Source organism: Mustela erminea, chromosome 10 (genome assembly GCF_009829155.1).
Source record: "Mustela erminea isolate mMusErm1 chromosome 10, mMusErm1.Pri, whole genome shotgun sequence".
Lineage (NCBI taxonomy): Eukaryota > Metazoa > Chordata > Mammalia > Carnivora > Mustelidae > Mustela > Mustela erminea.
In genome coordinates, this window is record NC_045623.1 from 44784865 (window position 1) to 44799953 (window position 15089).

The 15089-nt window shown below is 34.4% G+C and overlaps 2 protein-coding genes across 27 annotated transcripts in view; one reads left to right on the forward strand and one right to left on the reverse strand.

Moving 5' to 3' along the window:
• FUBP1 (far upstream element binding protein 1) overlaps positions 1-11902 on the forward strand; it is a 34324-nt gene extending 22422 nt beyond the window's left edge. For 6 of the 21 annotated variants that reach the window (XM_032303503.1, XM_032303507.1, XM_032303505.1 and 3 more), the window contains 4 exons: positions 6507-6566; positions 6647-6792; positions 9361-9407; positions 9955-11730. In XM_032303503.1, the coding sequence (XP_032159394.1) occupies positions 6507-6566; positions 6647-6792; positions 9361-9407; positions 9955-9988 (287 nt within the window). In that variant the 3' untranslated portion in view covers positions 9989-11730. The other 15 variants (XM_032303510.1, XM_032303513.1, XM_032303517.1 and 12 more) reach the window with 11 other exon arrangements.
• Positions 11903-11943: 41 nt separating this feature from the next.
• Positions 11944-15089, reverse strand: part of NEXN (nexilin F-actin binding protein) — a 54779-nt gene continuing 51633 nt past the window's right edge. For 4 of the 6 annotated variants that reach the window (XM_032303523.1, XM_032303524.1, XM_032303526.1 and 1 more), the window contains 3 exons: positions 13539-13724; positions 12946-13306; positions 11944-12854 (listed from right to left, as the gene is read on the reverse strand). In XM_032303523.1, coding sequence (XP_032159414.1) covers positions 12841-12854; positions 12946-13306; positions 13539-13724 — 561 coding nt within the window. In that variant the 3' untranslated portion in view covers positions 11944-12840. The other 2 variants (XM_032303525.1, XM_032303528.1) reach the window with 1 other exon arrangement.

Here is a 15089-nt window from a genome sequence, read left to right on the forward strand (position 1 = left end):
AAGTTTGAACTTAATGGGACTACCTATAAGCAGATTTTTTTTTTTTTCACAGTACTGTAAATGAATTTTCTTTATGATTTTCTTTGGGTTTTTGTTCTGTTTTGTTTTTTGACTTAGTCTGTTGTAGAATACAGTATGTAATACTTAAACATGCAAAATATGTGTTAATTGACTGTGCTATCTGTAAGACCTTTGGTCAACAGAAGTTCAGTTTTGGGGAAATCATAGTTACATTTGGGTTTTCAACTGTACAGGGGTCGGTACCCATAATCCCTAAGTTGTTCAAAGGTCAGCTGTATTTCTGAACAAATAGTTTTTGCTTTTAGAAGCCTGTGGTGTTATTCATCTAAAATTAACACATGTATACCACAGCCACTTGTCATAAAAGAAAGCTAAACAGACTTACCCATCTTTCACTGGTATAGAACAGATCTAAAGATGGTAGAATTTTCTCATAAGATACAGTCTATTTGAGATTCTCAATGTAAATTTCAATGTTTTCTTTGCCCATGGATATTTTGTCATCCTCCACAGAAAGAAGAAATTCCAGAAGGGTAGTTATATTAATCTTTTTGTGTAGGATACATTTACCTGGTGATAAGAATGTTACACAGCTTGATAATCTGTTTAAAGAAAGAAAAATTGTTTTTCCTCCCAAACAGTATATTCTATTTAGGGTGATCATATAATTTATTGTTCAGATATGGATAGTTTGAGAATAACTGAGGATGCTATTCTGTCAGAACTTATGGTCACCCTAAGTTTTATGAAATAGTGTCACCATTTTAAAGATTTGAACATTTGCAATTGCTGCAGTTGAAGATCACTGGATCTGGGGCACCTGGGTGGCTCAGTGGGTTAAAGCCTCTGCCTTTGGCTCAGGTCATGATCCCAGGGTCCTGGGATCGAGCCCCACATCGGGCTCTCTGCTCAGCAGGGAGTCTGCTTCCCACTCTCTCTGTCTCTGCCTGCCTCTCTACCTACTTGTGATCTCTGTCTGTCAAATAAAAAAATAAAGATCATTGGATCTGACTTGAATTTTCACAGTGGTTAATATGCCAGAGATGTTCTCTATGTTAATATTAAAAATGAGTAAAAATAGGCGTTTGTGGACTAGAGAATTATTGGGGAATTAGTGCAACTTGTGTTTTTGTATATTTTATCATTCATTCATTTGCAGCATAGCCATTAATTACTGTTTAACTTTTTTATACTTGCCCAAAGTGAGCGGTGTGTGTTGAATGTTATCTGTGAGGTCTTAATACCATTCAGATTTTTAAGGATAGACATCTCACCTTGCCATTCTTTTTTCATTTTCTATCTTTACTCTGCTGACTATAAAATTTTAATTTTATAGATAGTGTCCTGGACTCTGTTGAATCCTTTGTGGAGAAAAAAAAGTCACAGAAATAATTAAATAATACTGTGTTTGGCTTAAGAACCTCCTTATCCCCTACCTTTTTTTTTTTTTTCCTTTCCCCAGTTGTGTGTTTTTCTGTAGTATGACAGTGATCAGCTGTTAATTTATGGAGCACAGGATTCTCTCACTTGTAAATCTTAAAGAAAATAATGTTAAATTGCCAGGTCTTTAATGATAGCTACAAAGTCAATTTATTTTTTCCTTTAAAAGTTCTTTTGTTAAATGACTGGTTGCTTTACTCTCATTTCTCCTAGGTGCATTACTGGTCCTTAGGATACTTTTAGAACAACCACACATAAGTGACCTTAGATTAGTTTTTAAGATTGATCTTTATGTATGTATGTATCTGTGTATGTATTTAAAGTAATCTGTATACCAATGTGGAACTTGAACACACAACCCTGAGATCTAGTCACATGCTTTACTGAGACAGTTTTCAAAATTTTTATGTATGTATTTAAAGTAATCTGTATACCAATGTGGAACTTGAACACACAACCCTGAGATCTAGTCACATGCTTTACTGAGACAGTTTTCAAAATTTTTATATTTAACTTTTTTATTAAGATTTTTATGTTTATTTCGGAGAGAGAGCTTGTGAGCAAGGAGAGAGACAAAGGGGGAGAGAAGCAGACTCCATTCCAAGCGTGGGCCCAATGCAGGGCTTGACCCCACCACCCTTAGATCATGACCTGAGCCAAAATCAAGAGTCAGGTGCTTAAGTGACTGAGCCAGCCAGATGTCCTCAAAATTTTAACTGAAAGGGAAGAAAGTAATAAAATATTAGGGAGATAAAAATCTTTATCTCCAAATCCAACTCCCTTGTTTTGAGAGGCCAAGTTGAACTCTTCCAGTGGCAGAGCTGGGATTTTCTAGGACTTTGGACATTTTCCAATTCCCAATCCAGTGTCTTCTTTACCAAACTGGACAGGCTGTACCAGCTTTTGAAGGCAAATTTCAGCTGCTTCTCTTTATTATTATTATTATTATTATTTTATTTTTTTTTTTTTTTAAGATTTTGTTTGTTTAGCAGACAGAGATCAGGCCGGGGGTTGGGGGGAGCAGGCTCTCCGCCAAGCAGAGAGCCCGTTGAGGGGCTTGATCCCAGGACCCTGGGATCATGACCTGAGCCGAAGGCAGAGGCTTAACCCACTGAGCCACCCAGGTGCCCCTCAGCTGCTTCTCTCTCTCTTTTTTTAAAAGATTTTATTTATTTATTTCACAGACAGAGATCACAAGTAGGCAGAGAGGCAGGCAGACAGAAAGGGGGAAGCAGACTCCCTGCTGAGCAGAGAGCCCAATGGTGGGGCTCTATCCCAGGACTCGGGGGATCATGACCTGAGCTGAAGGCAGAGGCTTTAACCCATTGAGCCACCCAGGGGCCCCCTCAGCTGCTTTTTTTTTTTTTTTTAATGTATTTTTTTAATTTATTTTTTATTTTCAGCACAACAGTATTTATTAATTTTGCACCACACCCAGTGCTCCATGCAATCCGTGCCCTCTATAATACCCACCACCTGGTACCCCGACCTCCCACCCCCTGCCCCTTCAAAACCCTCAGATTGTTATTCAGAGTCCATAGTCTCTCGTGGTTCACCTCCCCTTCCAATTTCGCCCAACTCCCTTCTCCTCTCTAACTCCCCATGTCCTCCATGCTATTTGTTATGCTCCACAAATAAGTGAAACCATATGATAATTGACTCTATCTGTTTGACTGATTTCACTCAGCATAATCTCTTCCAGTCCTGTCCATGTTGCTACAAAAGTTGGGTATTCGTCCTTTCTGATGGAGGCATAATACTCCATAGTGTATATGGACCACATCTTCCTTATCCATTCGTCCGTTGAAGGGCATCTTGGTTCTTTCCACAGTTTGGTGACCGTGGCCATTTCATCTGCTTTTCTTAACACGAAATAATAATACTATAAATTTGTCATTGTTTGCTTATAAATAAATAAGCCTCTTAAAACAAGAGTTAAGTTTTTAAATCTGAATTTCCTAGGATTTTTATTTTTAAGATCTTATTTGTTTGACAGAGAGAGATCACAAGTAGGCAGAGAGGCAGGCGGGGCGGGGGGGGATGCAGGCTCCCTGCTAAGCAGAGAGCCCAATGTGAGGCTCAGTCCTAGGACCCTGAGATCATGACCTGAGTTGAAGGTGGAGGCCCAACCCACTGAGCCACCCAGGTGCCCCTGAATTTCCTAGGATTAACACCATCAGAATTTAGGAGAGAAAGTCATAAAGATGAGATTATTATAGAGAGTTTATGAAGGAAATTTTAAGTCTTAATAAGGAATGGCAGCCAACATGGAAGAGTAGGTATTTTTGAAGCTAGAATGAAGGAAACGTTTGTAATAAGTAAACACCCTAAGAAGATGAAACAGGATTTCAAAGTAGAGACTGGCAGTAACCCTTTGGAAGAGGGATAGTGAAGGCATTTTTGGAAAAACTGAGAGTTGAGGAAGGCCCTTAAATGTTAAACACTGATATGGTAGACTGTCACCAAAGGCACCTTAATGAGTGAAGAAGGCCCAGGGGGATGGGTGGTGGAGGGTGAGTGGTAGGGAAAAAGTGGTTGTGGGAAAGATGCAGGTGTTTAGAGAGATAATTTAGAGTGTTGGGCTGTAATAATAGAATGTTATATGTGAACTCTAGGCCAAGTCTCGTTTCTTGAGTAAAATGAAAGTAAAACCAGGGCACCTGGATGGCTCAGTGGGCTAATCCTCTGCCTTCCGCTCAGGTCATGATATCAAGGTCCTGGGATCAAGCCCCACATCTAGGCTCTCTGCTCAGCAGGGAGCCTGCTCCGCCCCTACCCTCCCTCCCCGCCTGCCTCTCTGCCTAATTGTGATCTCTCTCTGTCAAATAAATTAAAAATCTTTTTAAAAAAAAAATGAAAGTAAAAGCTCTTACATATTGTAAACCTATATGTAAATATTTAAGTAATGTTCTAAAGCATAAACTAAAACTATCTGTCCTCAAAACAGTTTTTGAACCTAAGGATAAAGGGAGCAAGTTAAGGACATTCGTAAAAGGGGCAGAGAGGCACAAAAGGCTAGGAGATAGCCAAGTCTGAAGTAGATGGGAAGAGTTCTTCGGTTACTTTTGGCAGGGGATGAATCACATTTGTCCCTCAGATTGGAGGCATGAGTTGAGTTTTTCTTTGTACACCTTCAAGATTGGAGTGTGAGGTGCTTATGACTTAGGGTCTTAACATGTTTACCTTTCACTTTCCACAGAAATACCTGAGTTGAGGAGAGGGTAGGGAACATTTGAGTTTGATGAATTTTCTTAATGCGTCTCCCTGTTTCTACCATCTTACATTATTTTGCCTCTAAAATGAGTATCTTGACAGTGATCGGTTCCTTTTTGTAAACCCAAAGTAAAAATTGTTGGTGTCTTAACCACGTTTGGCCTTAAATCAGCAGGTTTTCAGGTGTATAGTTTGTAAGAGACATTGTGTAGTTTTATTACTGTTGATAATCTGGGGTATTTGGCAGTTGTCATTGAAACCTGTTTCAGATTTGCTTTAATTTAGTGTCTCCTCATAAGATCAGAATGTTAAACTCAATTCCTCTTTGAAAAGAATTAGGAAAAGCAAAACTAAGAATTTTGTTTGTATTACATGGGATTCTCTGCTTTTGCCTGTATTTATAGAAGGGGGGTTTTTCTTGGGTTTTTAAAGTTACTCATAAATGTTGAAATTCTATTCACTTAATTGCTTCTATTCAGCCAGTTTTGTGATGCTGATAGACACTAATTTCTGCAACTACATAAAGTTAACCTTGTTGGCAATATCCAGCAAAACATAAAAACAGCTTTCTCTGTGTCTGTGCTTCAGTATTTTTGTCTAGCCATAATTCATCAGGTCAAGTAATTACAAGCTAAATAAAATTCTCAAAGGAGCTAAATAAGAAAACACGTGTTCTTTCTCACCACCTTTTTATTTCAAAATTTTTTTACCTTCAGAAAACTTGAAAGTAGTACAGCAAACACCCATATTTATATTTTTTACTCAAATTCAACTTCTTAAAAGCTTACCATATGTACATTGTGTCTGTGTGTGCGTACGTATTTATTGTACCTAAGCCTTTACAAAGTAAGTTGCAGACTTAAATTATTTCAGTAATATCATCAAAGTACACACCATATTTAAATTTCCTTGATTGTTAGGAAAGTGTCTTTTGTTGCTGTGTGTCTGATTTTTTTAAGTTTTTTTTTTAATCCAGAGCCAATTTCAGTTTTGTGAATATTGTTAAGTCTCTTTAGTCTCTAAATTCAGAAATTACACTACCTAGAAAAAGCTGCTCATGAAAGCTGTGGGGTTTATGTTTCATTGGTCTTGTTGCTTTGAGCCTCTTCAGGAATTGTTCTTAATGTTCTTTGTCAGGTTACTTTTAATATAATTTTGTTGTGATTTGAATACATTGTATTGCAACTCTTAACATCTTATTAAAAGGTATCTTGAAGATTAGTCTTGGTACATACAGTTTATAGGTAACTAATCAGGAAACAAAAATCTTGACAAGATCTTAAAAAAATAAAATATTTAATAGCTTTCAGGTGGGTTTTTTTGTTGTTGTTCTCAAAAATGTTCTTTTTCTCCATCAAGGATTTACATTTTATTTAAAACCTATAGTGTAACATCCAAATGAATAAGACAAAAAAATAAAGGTCTTTTGCATCCCTGTGCCCAGCATCAGTACCAGGGTACCATAGATTACTTACTTGAATTACTTTCCAAACTCATTTTAGAACATTAATTCTCAAATTTTGCATTGACTCAAGATATTTAAATCTTCTCCTTTCCTAGTTAAAACTATGTGGATAGTTTTGGTTTTGTTTTTTATTGATAGTGATACTCTAGAACTAAAAGTTAATGATTAATAGAAGTCAAAAAGAAACAGCATTCTGATTTTTTTTTGAATTGCAAGAATCGTTTTCTTATGACTATTTAAAATAAAATAGGACACTAATGAATATATAAAATAAAACAGGAGCAATTCTGACCCTCTGTGCTTGTCTTTATAACCTGTTCTTACAGTGGATATAATTTTGTATTAAAATTTAGGGGGTTTTTTTTAGGTCAACAAGGGCAGACACAAGATTATTCAAAAGCTTGGGAGGAATATTACAAGAAGCAAGGTATTGTTTTTATTAGAAATGAGATTCTTTTGGGCTTTTAATTGTGGTTACAGCAACAAAGTTGTTCTGTTTTCTCAAAGGTCAAGCGGTTCCTGCTCCTACTGGTGCTCCACCAGGTGGTCAGCCAGATTATAGTGCAGCCTGGGCTGAGTACTATAGACAACAAGCAGCCTACTATGCCCAGACAAGTCCCCAGGGAATGCCACAGCATCCTCCAGCACCTCAGGTATACTAAACTTGCTAATGTATTGATTTCTGATCCAATCATGTTTTCTGCATGTTTACTGTTTTGTCTGGGATTATGTTTGCCTTTTTAATTTTTATCTGGCGTAGCATAACTAAATGAAGTACCTTGGTGTATTGTTTGGGTTTTTGTTTGTTTTTTATAAATGCTTTCTGGCATCTGAGTGCTGAATATTTCTATAATGCCTTTGATTTTAAAAATAAATTTTTTTCCCCCAGGGATTTGCAAATCATGCAAGAAGCCACCACCATTTATATTAACCAGTTTTTCTTTCTTAAAGGATTCACTCCTGAGTTAGCTCCATTTAAAGGATTTTCTTTAACTTTTTGTGTATTTCTTATGTATCTCTTCTGCACAGGGCCAATAATAAGAAGTGGACAATACAGTATTTGCTTCATTGTGTGGGGGAAAAAAACCTTTGTTAAATATATGGATGCAGACGACTTGATGAAGATCTTAATTTGTTTTTGGTTTAAAATAGTGCTTTTTTTTTTTTTTGAAAATGTACAAAATATCTATCACTACTGATAGGAGGTTAATATTTCTGTGTAGAAATGAAAATTGGTTTGTTTTTAGTATTTAGTGTAGATGTACACATTCCAGCAAATGTATTTGCAACTATTATGTGGTCAATGCTTTGTGATATAAATGTACTTTTTCAATGTATACTTTCACTTTTAAAATGCCTGTTTTGTGCTTTACAATAAATGATATGAAACCTCCTGTGTCGGTAAGTTGGATATGTGGGTATTTAAAGGATTCATAATTTCTTAGCAATGATAAATTAAGATACATATACACAAATATATAAGCTTTCCCCATGAAATATTAATTGAGTTTTTAAACACTGGCATGTTTTTTCCCCCTTGCAGTATAGTAGTAGATTGGAGGATCTTTTCCATTTATTGTATTTGGCTGTTTCAGCACAAGTAATCCTGATATCTTCATTTTTTTTTCCTTCTGTTTGATTAAAACCTGCATGTGTGTACAATGATCTTTTGGCATACTTCCATTGAATTAACAGTGAAATTTCCTTTTATACATGACCACTGTTTCAGATCTGTACTGCTGCTATAACAGTTAACCTTTCTGTTCTTAATTTAATAATTACTTGATTTCCAAGACTGTTTCAGCATAACTAATTTTAAACAGTTTTCGGATAGTGAGTATGAATAGTCGAATAAGAAGTTTTTTCATGTAAAGAAACTTTCAATGTATACAATATTAGTGTGTTTCTTTTTAAATTTAGGATAGAAAAGTGAATAGTATGCAAAAAGTATAGCTACAGTGCATCTGCCATTGAAACATTATTGGGGTATGGAAATGTTCAAGCTTTTTCCTTTTTTTTTTTCTTTTTGCAGTATAGATAAGCTTTGTTTTGTAAATGCACAAGTCCAATCATTGAATCAACTTGATTTTTTATGTACTTGAAATCACTTTATTACTCTATAACACTCATGCTGAAGTTCTGATATTTTGTTGAAATCCATTGTTTACTCTTTGCATATTTGTTGGCTCTTTGCATATTAATATATTAGACTACATGCAAATACAGTCTGTCTTGCCATTGTCTGTTGAAGTGCAGGTTTGATCCAGCCAGTATAGAACTAGCTCTGTAGGGGTGAGGAGGACTGTGCTGTGTATCATCCTTGATTGTGTTCCTTCAAGGAGCATTGCACTGTAAGTACATCAGAATGACAAATTGATGAACTGCAACAGTATCTTTTTGTCAATGTTCCACATAATGTAAATGCCATACTTTGTGTGAATATTATGTTGGAATACAGTGCTGATATCTTGGAAAACCATAACTGCTTCTTAATTTAACATAGAATAATACATAGGTCTGTATTTTTTTTTTTAAGTGAGCTTAATGGGTAAGTATTTTTGATATGCTTTAGCTATAGCTAAAGAAAACTGATCATTAAAATTGAATAGTATTACTCATTGGTGCTCCTAAAAATATTGTTTTTCAGTGTACAGTATGCATATCTTCTATATTAATATGAAAGACTTGAAATGTATCAGACAGAAGTGGTTTTCAGTTTGCAAATATTAAGCAATGTAGCAGTTTAACACCATTTCATAAGTATATATTAATTCTTTCATTGGTGGGGAGCACCAGTTCTGAATATTAAGGGAGATATACAAGGACATAAATGTTGAGATTACTTACAGGGTAGAAGATAGCAGTTCAGTTCATTATAGATATTTTGAAATGTTTTTGATTGTTTCATAGAACCTGGAGTGACTTCCCTTGCCCTTATTTAGATACGGATATGTAGTTCTAGTTTCAAGTTTAATAGTAAAGGAGTTAGTTATGTGTTATCTTTAAGAGTAGGGTTATTGACATGAAAAATTTCAGTATTTTGCATGATACTGTTTTATAGATGACCTTTTAGGAAAGTGGTGCATTTATTAATTAAACTGAAGAAATAGTTCAGTTGGATTCAGTTTCATAACTCACAAATTGGAGGCTGTTGATTTTGATTCATTTAAGGTTTAAAATCTTTATTAATTGCAAACAGTGCAATTATTTATACTTCACAGTGCCTTCCCAGACCTTCCACCTTAGGTTCTGCTGCAAAAAGCAACAGGTAAGCACAACCTAAGGACATATATAAATAAATATTTCAGTACATTAATGTTGTCCCTGTGAGGTTTTTGTGGTTGTGTAATTCAAAAGCAATCTGCTACTGCTTCCCCAAAATGTATTTTGTTATTTATGCTACCATTTCAGTGGAAAGTCTGTAAGTTGTTCAAACAACTGTTTACATTTCTGGGTAATGGTTTTTGGGGTTTTTTTGTGGTTTTGTTTTTGGTTTTTTTTTTTTTTAATGAAAAAAAAAAATGATGAGTAGATTGCTGTTGTAATTGAACTACATCCAAACTTTTTGTAATCTTTTCCCAACTATAGAAGGATTGTTAAAATTAAGAAAGAGCAATTACATAGTTTTCTAGATTTAGGAAATCACTTGATTAGAAACTTCAACAGCCTTCACAGTCTTTTTCTGATTGACAGGACATTTTCTTTGCCCTCCAAAGCTATGGAGTCTTTCTTTTTGTCTTATTCTTGAAGTATAATAATTCAGTAAGGACATTATGGGTCAGAGTTTTATTATATGACTTTTTTTTTTTTTTTAGGCAATTCAGTTTTCATAATTTTTATATACACTGAAAAAAGGAAAAATTTATGAGGAATACTGGCAGTATGTTTTTGTTAAGGCATGTGCATCAGTGAAATGTTAACTGTATAGCAAATAACCTTTCATAATCTGTATAGCAACCAGTATTTTTCTGATTTATAATATTTTAATAACTGACGCTGCATTTATTTTAATTTTTGCCAGTTTAAAATGTTTGTGTTCTTATAAATGATTTTAACTGGTACATATTTTGAGTTAAGATGAATGTATTTAAAGCAGCATCATATCAGTTTTGTTTATTCAATTTCTAAAATGTGCTGATCCTTTTAAAAACTCCTGCTTATCTCTGCAACAAAGAAAAATATTCAAAAATACTGCCTTCATTTTCACACACAGTGCTGAAGATGCTGCAAGCACCAAATCATAGCTCATAAAATCAGGTCCTGAGATAGTTACCCATAAAGAGGAATCCTTTGAGTGTATGCCATTGGTGAGCCGATGAGCATGGACCATAGAAGGGCTCAATGTAGAAGGTAAAATTGGCAAATCATAATTGAAAAATATGAAATGTATTCCCATACATAATATGGTATAGGGTGTAATGTACCTGCTTTTGATCACTTTTCATTTTAAAGTGCTATTCGCTTGATCTTAAATGTTCCATGAACTGTTAAATTTTGTAAGTTATGTAGTTACTGCACCACATTTATGTGTGTGTATGTATTGTTTTAATAGATGATAGGTATGTTAAGAATGGTAATATAAAGGAGCTCTTTGAAACTAAAGAGCCTGTCAAGTTTTGGTTAGTCGTAGTTTGCATTTTTATAAAATATAGATGAATGCTAATAGATTTGGGGGCATTGTTTCTATCTCGAGAGTTTTTTTACTCATTACCATAAGCCTTCACTGATACTGCATTTTTAAAAAATGGCGCTAATCTTAACTATGAAATAAATGGAAAGCAGAAAAGGTGAGCCAGTTGACTTGAATGCAATGGATGTTAGGAGTGGTAGAAACAATGTTTAGATTGAAATTGAACTGATTTATTTTACTTAGCACTTAAAAACTTGACAATGTGTTTCGTTTTTAAAAGATATTTTAGTGTGGTGAAACGTAGAATTCTTATGGTTTCATGTTTCTTTTAGAAATGAAAAGTATACTTTTAATTAATGAAAATGGTTTTAATACTAAAACTAGAGATTTAATACTAGTTGTTTATAAACATTATAAAATATTTCCTTAGTCAAGCACCTTGGAGTTAATTCATAAGGGTGGGTTTGGGTAGGAGTAGCAGAGTACATTAAGAGGGAAATAGGAATATATGCAGAAGTGATAACATTTGTTTGAATACTCTGCCAGGAGAACCAGCTCTACCTGCAGACATCTGTTGTCTAGAATAAGGATGTAGAAATGATCAATGAGGATGTCTTTTTATTTTCTGAAAATTCTGCCTCATTTTAAAATGTATTTTAACAATACCATAAAGATAATTTTGACTCTGAAAATAACCTTATTTTTTGTTTAGTCACTTGAGTTTTCTTGCCACAGTATAAATTTCTGAGGGATTTTTTAAACTGGTGCTTTTAAGAAGCAAATCCCAAGGTTTTATTTTCTTCAATGATAGCCCTATAGAAACTCTTAAATGTATTTGCGCATATATATATATTTTTTCTTATGCATGCTCGATGCATTTTCGTCCTGAGAAAAGTGTTCTCTACAGAAACTACCCGTGTGTAAAAAGAAGATTGGCTTAAAATGGCTACTGTGATGGGAACAGTGTCTTAGGGAGATGCAGCTTGGACTTGAGGTAAATTGAATACTTTACAAACTGTGGTTTAGAGTTTGCTTTAATGACATTGTATGTAAAAAGGGCACATGATTGCTGTAATTTTGTATTGATTATGGTTTCCTCAATAAAAAAAATAAATGTACATTGATCAATATTATAAAGGAGTGTTTGTTTCTTTTCTAAAATATTGAAAGACTCTTTTTTAATACAGAAGTTACTTTATTGAGTTTACATTGTAAAATAAAATTGTCTTCCAGAAAACTAAAATATAAAACAACTTGGTAATAGAACATGGTAGTTAATTATTTACAACTCAACAGATTTTAAAATTGAAGACTGCCATTTTTTTTCCCTCTTAGATCTTGAAACTGTCCATATGTTAAAAGTGTTTTCTCCTGCATAAACTACTGATACAAAGTTTTCTCACTAAAATATATTTTGTCAGGCAAGGTCACAACATAAATTTGCTTTGTAAGCTTGAATATGTATTACACACATTTGAAAAGTACATGTTAATATTTGTTCTCAACACTCAGAACTCTATATAGGTAGTGGTTTCCATTAAATTCTGACAATTGTTTCTTGAAAGTCTTAGTTTTGTTCTCCATGCTCCCCCTTTCCCTTGAAAGGAATGGTACTCCTTCCCCTTATCTGCTTCAGAAAGACTTTGAAACTACAGCAAGGGAATGATGTATTAAGGAAAACTCAAATTGATGGGTTACAAGTACATTAAGTCTCTGTTATTTCGGGCTAACTTTAGGTATAAATAGCTCATAAAAGACATTCTTTCATGCAAAATAATATTTTTAAAATATTACTACTGTAAACTTAGAATAATTGAGTAAAATTTCCACTTTGCCCCATTAGATACAAATTAACTTCTGCATTTAATAAGGTGATGAATCTGGTGATGATTTGGAAAGGAAGAAAGTATTCTTTAGATGAGCTTGTGTTTTGAAGACTATTATGAAAAGGAATAAAAAGTCAACATAGTGGCACTTCTGGTTTCCATTTTGGCCCCGCCACAGAAAACATGATGTAGTAAGAAAGGGGGAGGAGGGGGAGAAAGTAAGTTCCAGGGAGAGGGAAGGGGAGCTAGTAGTCGTCCGCTAAAAAAGAGAAGAAGAAAAGTGATTTTTTTTTAAAGGAAAAAAATAATTAAATAGAATAAAAATTCTAGATTAAGTGATTAATTCTTACTTTCAATTGTAAGAATACAGGTACTAGCTGCAGAGCCTTTGTTGTTGACTGCTTTACACATATATTCTCCTTCATCTTCTGGGAAAGTTTCTGGTAAATAAAGGCAGTAAGTTTCTCCTCTTTCAATATACTGGTAGTCTTCTCCATCCTGCAGTATTTCTCCTTCAAACCACCATGTAATTTCTGGTTTGGGTTCTCCTGTTACTTTAACAGTAAACCTAACTGGCTCACTGTCTACAACCGAGGTGTTTTTTAGAGGCTTCTTGAACCACGGAGCTCCTGATCTCGTTTGCTCCTCATCCTCAATAGTGGAACCATTCATGATGCTACCACCGTCTTCTTCCTCTTCGTCTTCTCTTTTCTATATTAAAATAAGTGCATTCAAGTTGGCATTTAAAGTAGCATTTCAGTAATATTTTAGTAATAGAATTTCATGTGTAAATGGGTTTTGCTTCCCAAAGACCATGAAACTATGCCTACTACAATGTGTACTTCACAAAACATTCCATTGACTTGAAAGCTATTAAATTACTTTTAATCCCACAAAATTCTAAGAGCATATTTGAAAAATAAAGATTATGTAAGCCTGGTACCTTTTGTAATGCTGCATCAATTTCCTTTTGTTCAAACTGCATCCGTAATAACTTTTGCTCTTCAATTCTTCTTTGTTCTTCTTCTTCTCTTGCCTTAGCCATCTGTTCAAATCTAGCTTTCATATTCACTTTATGAGTAAATGGGGCCTCACTTTTTTTTGCAGGCTTGACATCAACATCTTCCTCCTTTATGAAAGGGGGCCAAGAATAAGAATTGCTTGTTTTCTAGAAACCAACAAGAGCTAAACATTAATAGTTAATGAAGTTGTCATTTATAGGAACAAAATAATTAGCCATGTTTGGTTTACATATTTGTGCTATGCTTGGACGTAAAGATTTTCACTATCCCCTAATTTGGAAAAGATGAAGTTTTATTTGAATAAGTTTCCTGACAACCCTTTCCTCCCAGTGTAAAGATTATACATTATCACTGGAGTCCCAGTGTTTTTATTTGCTTAACCAACTCTTTTTGCTGGCTGATAGTACTAACTAACAGAAAGGGGTGGGGATGTTATACTTTTTAACTGTTAAAATACTCCCTTGTCACAAGATTGTCCATCCCTCTTCACACTCTTATGTAATACAGAAAATGCAGTTTCTGCTATTTCCTACTTCATGATTTCCTTCCTCACCCTTAGCTAATAATTGTCCTTGAGGTGAATTTCATACAACAAAATTTATTGATAGTCAAATGGCAGACAGGAGTTTTTGCAGGTAGAATAAATGGGAAGATAACTGAAAGAGGCAGTGACTGGAAGTTGGGGAAATCACTGAGTTGAAGTAGGTGGTTAGAGTAAGAGCTAGAAACCATGGAGATAAGGGATTGATTAATCTAAGATTCAACTATTAAAACAGTGTTGAATCTATAAAGCAATTTGGTGATAAAGAGATCGCTAGTGGCTTTTGAGGGAGGTTTTAGTAGCGTAGGGTTATTCAGGGTTTCTAAAGTACTTTAGCTGTAGTTTCTAATCTACTTAGACTTTTATGGATCTGTCAGAAATCTCACCATTTATATTTCACAGTACTAAAGAAAGTGCTTCAAGATACCACATCCAACTGAAGGACACTGAAACAAGCTCGAAAATAATTGTCTATATAAGAAAAATCTTGGTGTATGGATGTTTTGCATCAGTTTGAAGTATTGTACTTCAACGAATAACAAAGGAGGAGTTGGAAAGTTTTTGTTTTCTTGAATCAGATTTTTCTTTAATGTTGGAAAATCCTAGAACATCAGATACCACCTAATGGGTAAATTCTACTCATGCCATTAACACAAATACTTCAGTTTGAAATGATAAACCTAATGCCTGTTGATAAACTAATGCCAGACTACAGTTAAATGCTAACGAATGATGTTACAATGGTTTTTTATTAAGAAAAAGGCTAAAAGATGTTAAATACCAGTTTGTTCACTACAGGTTTATCTCAATGGGCTTTTCTGAGGTTTAAAAAGGACTTCTGTTCATATGATAGTTAATTTTATCCTTTGTTTATCAGATCTTCAAGATAATATTTTGGCAAGTATGATAATTGCTGTTCTGAGACCTTCCA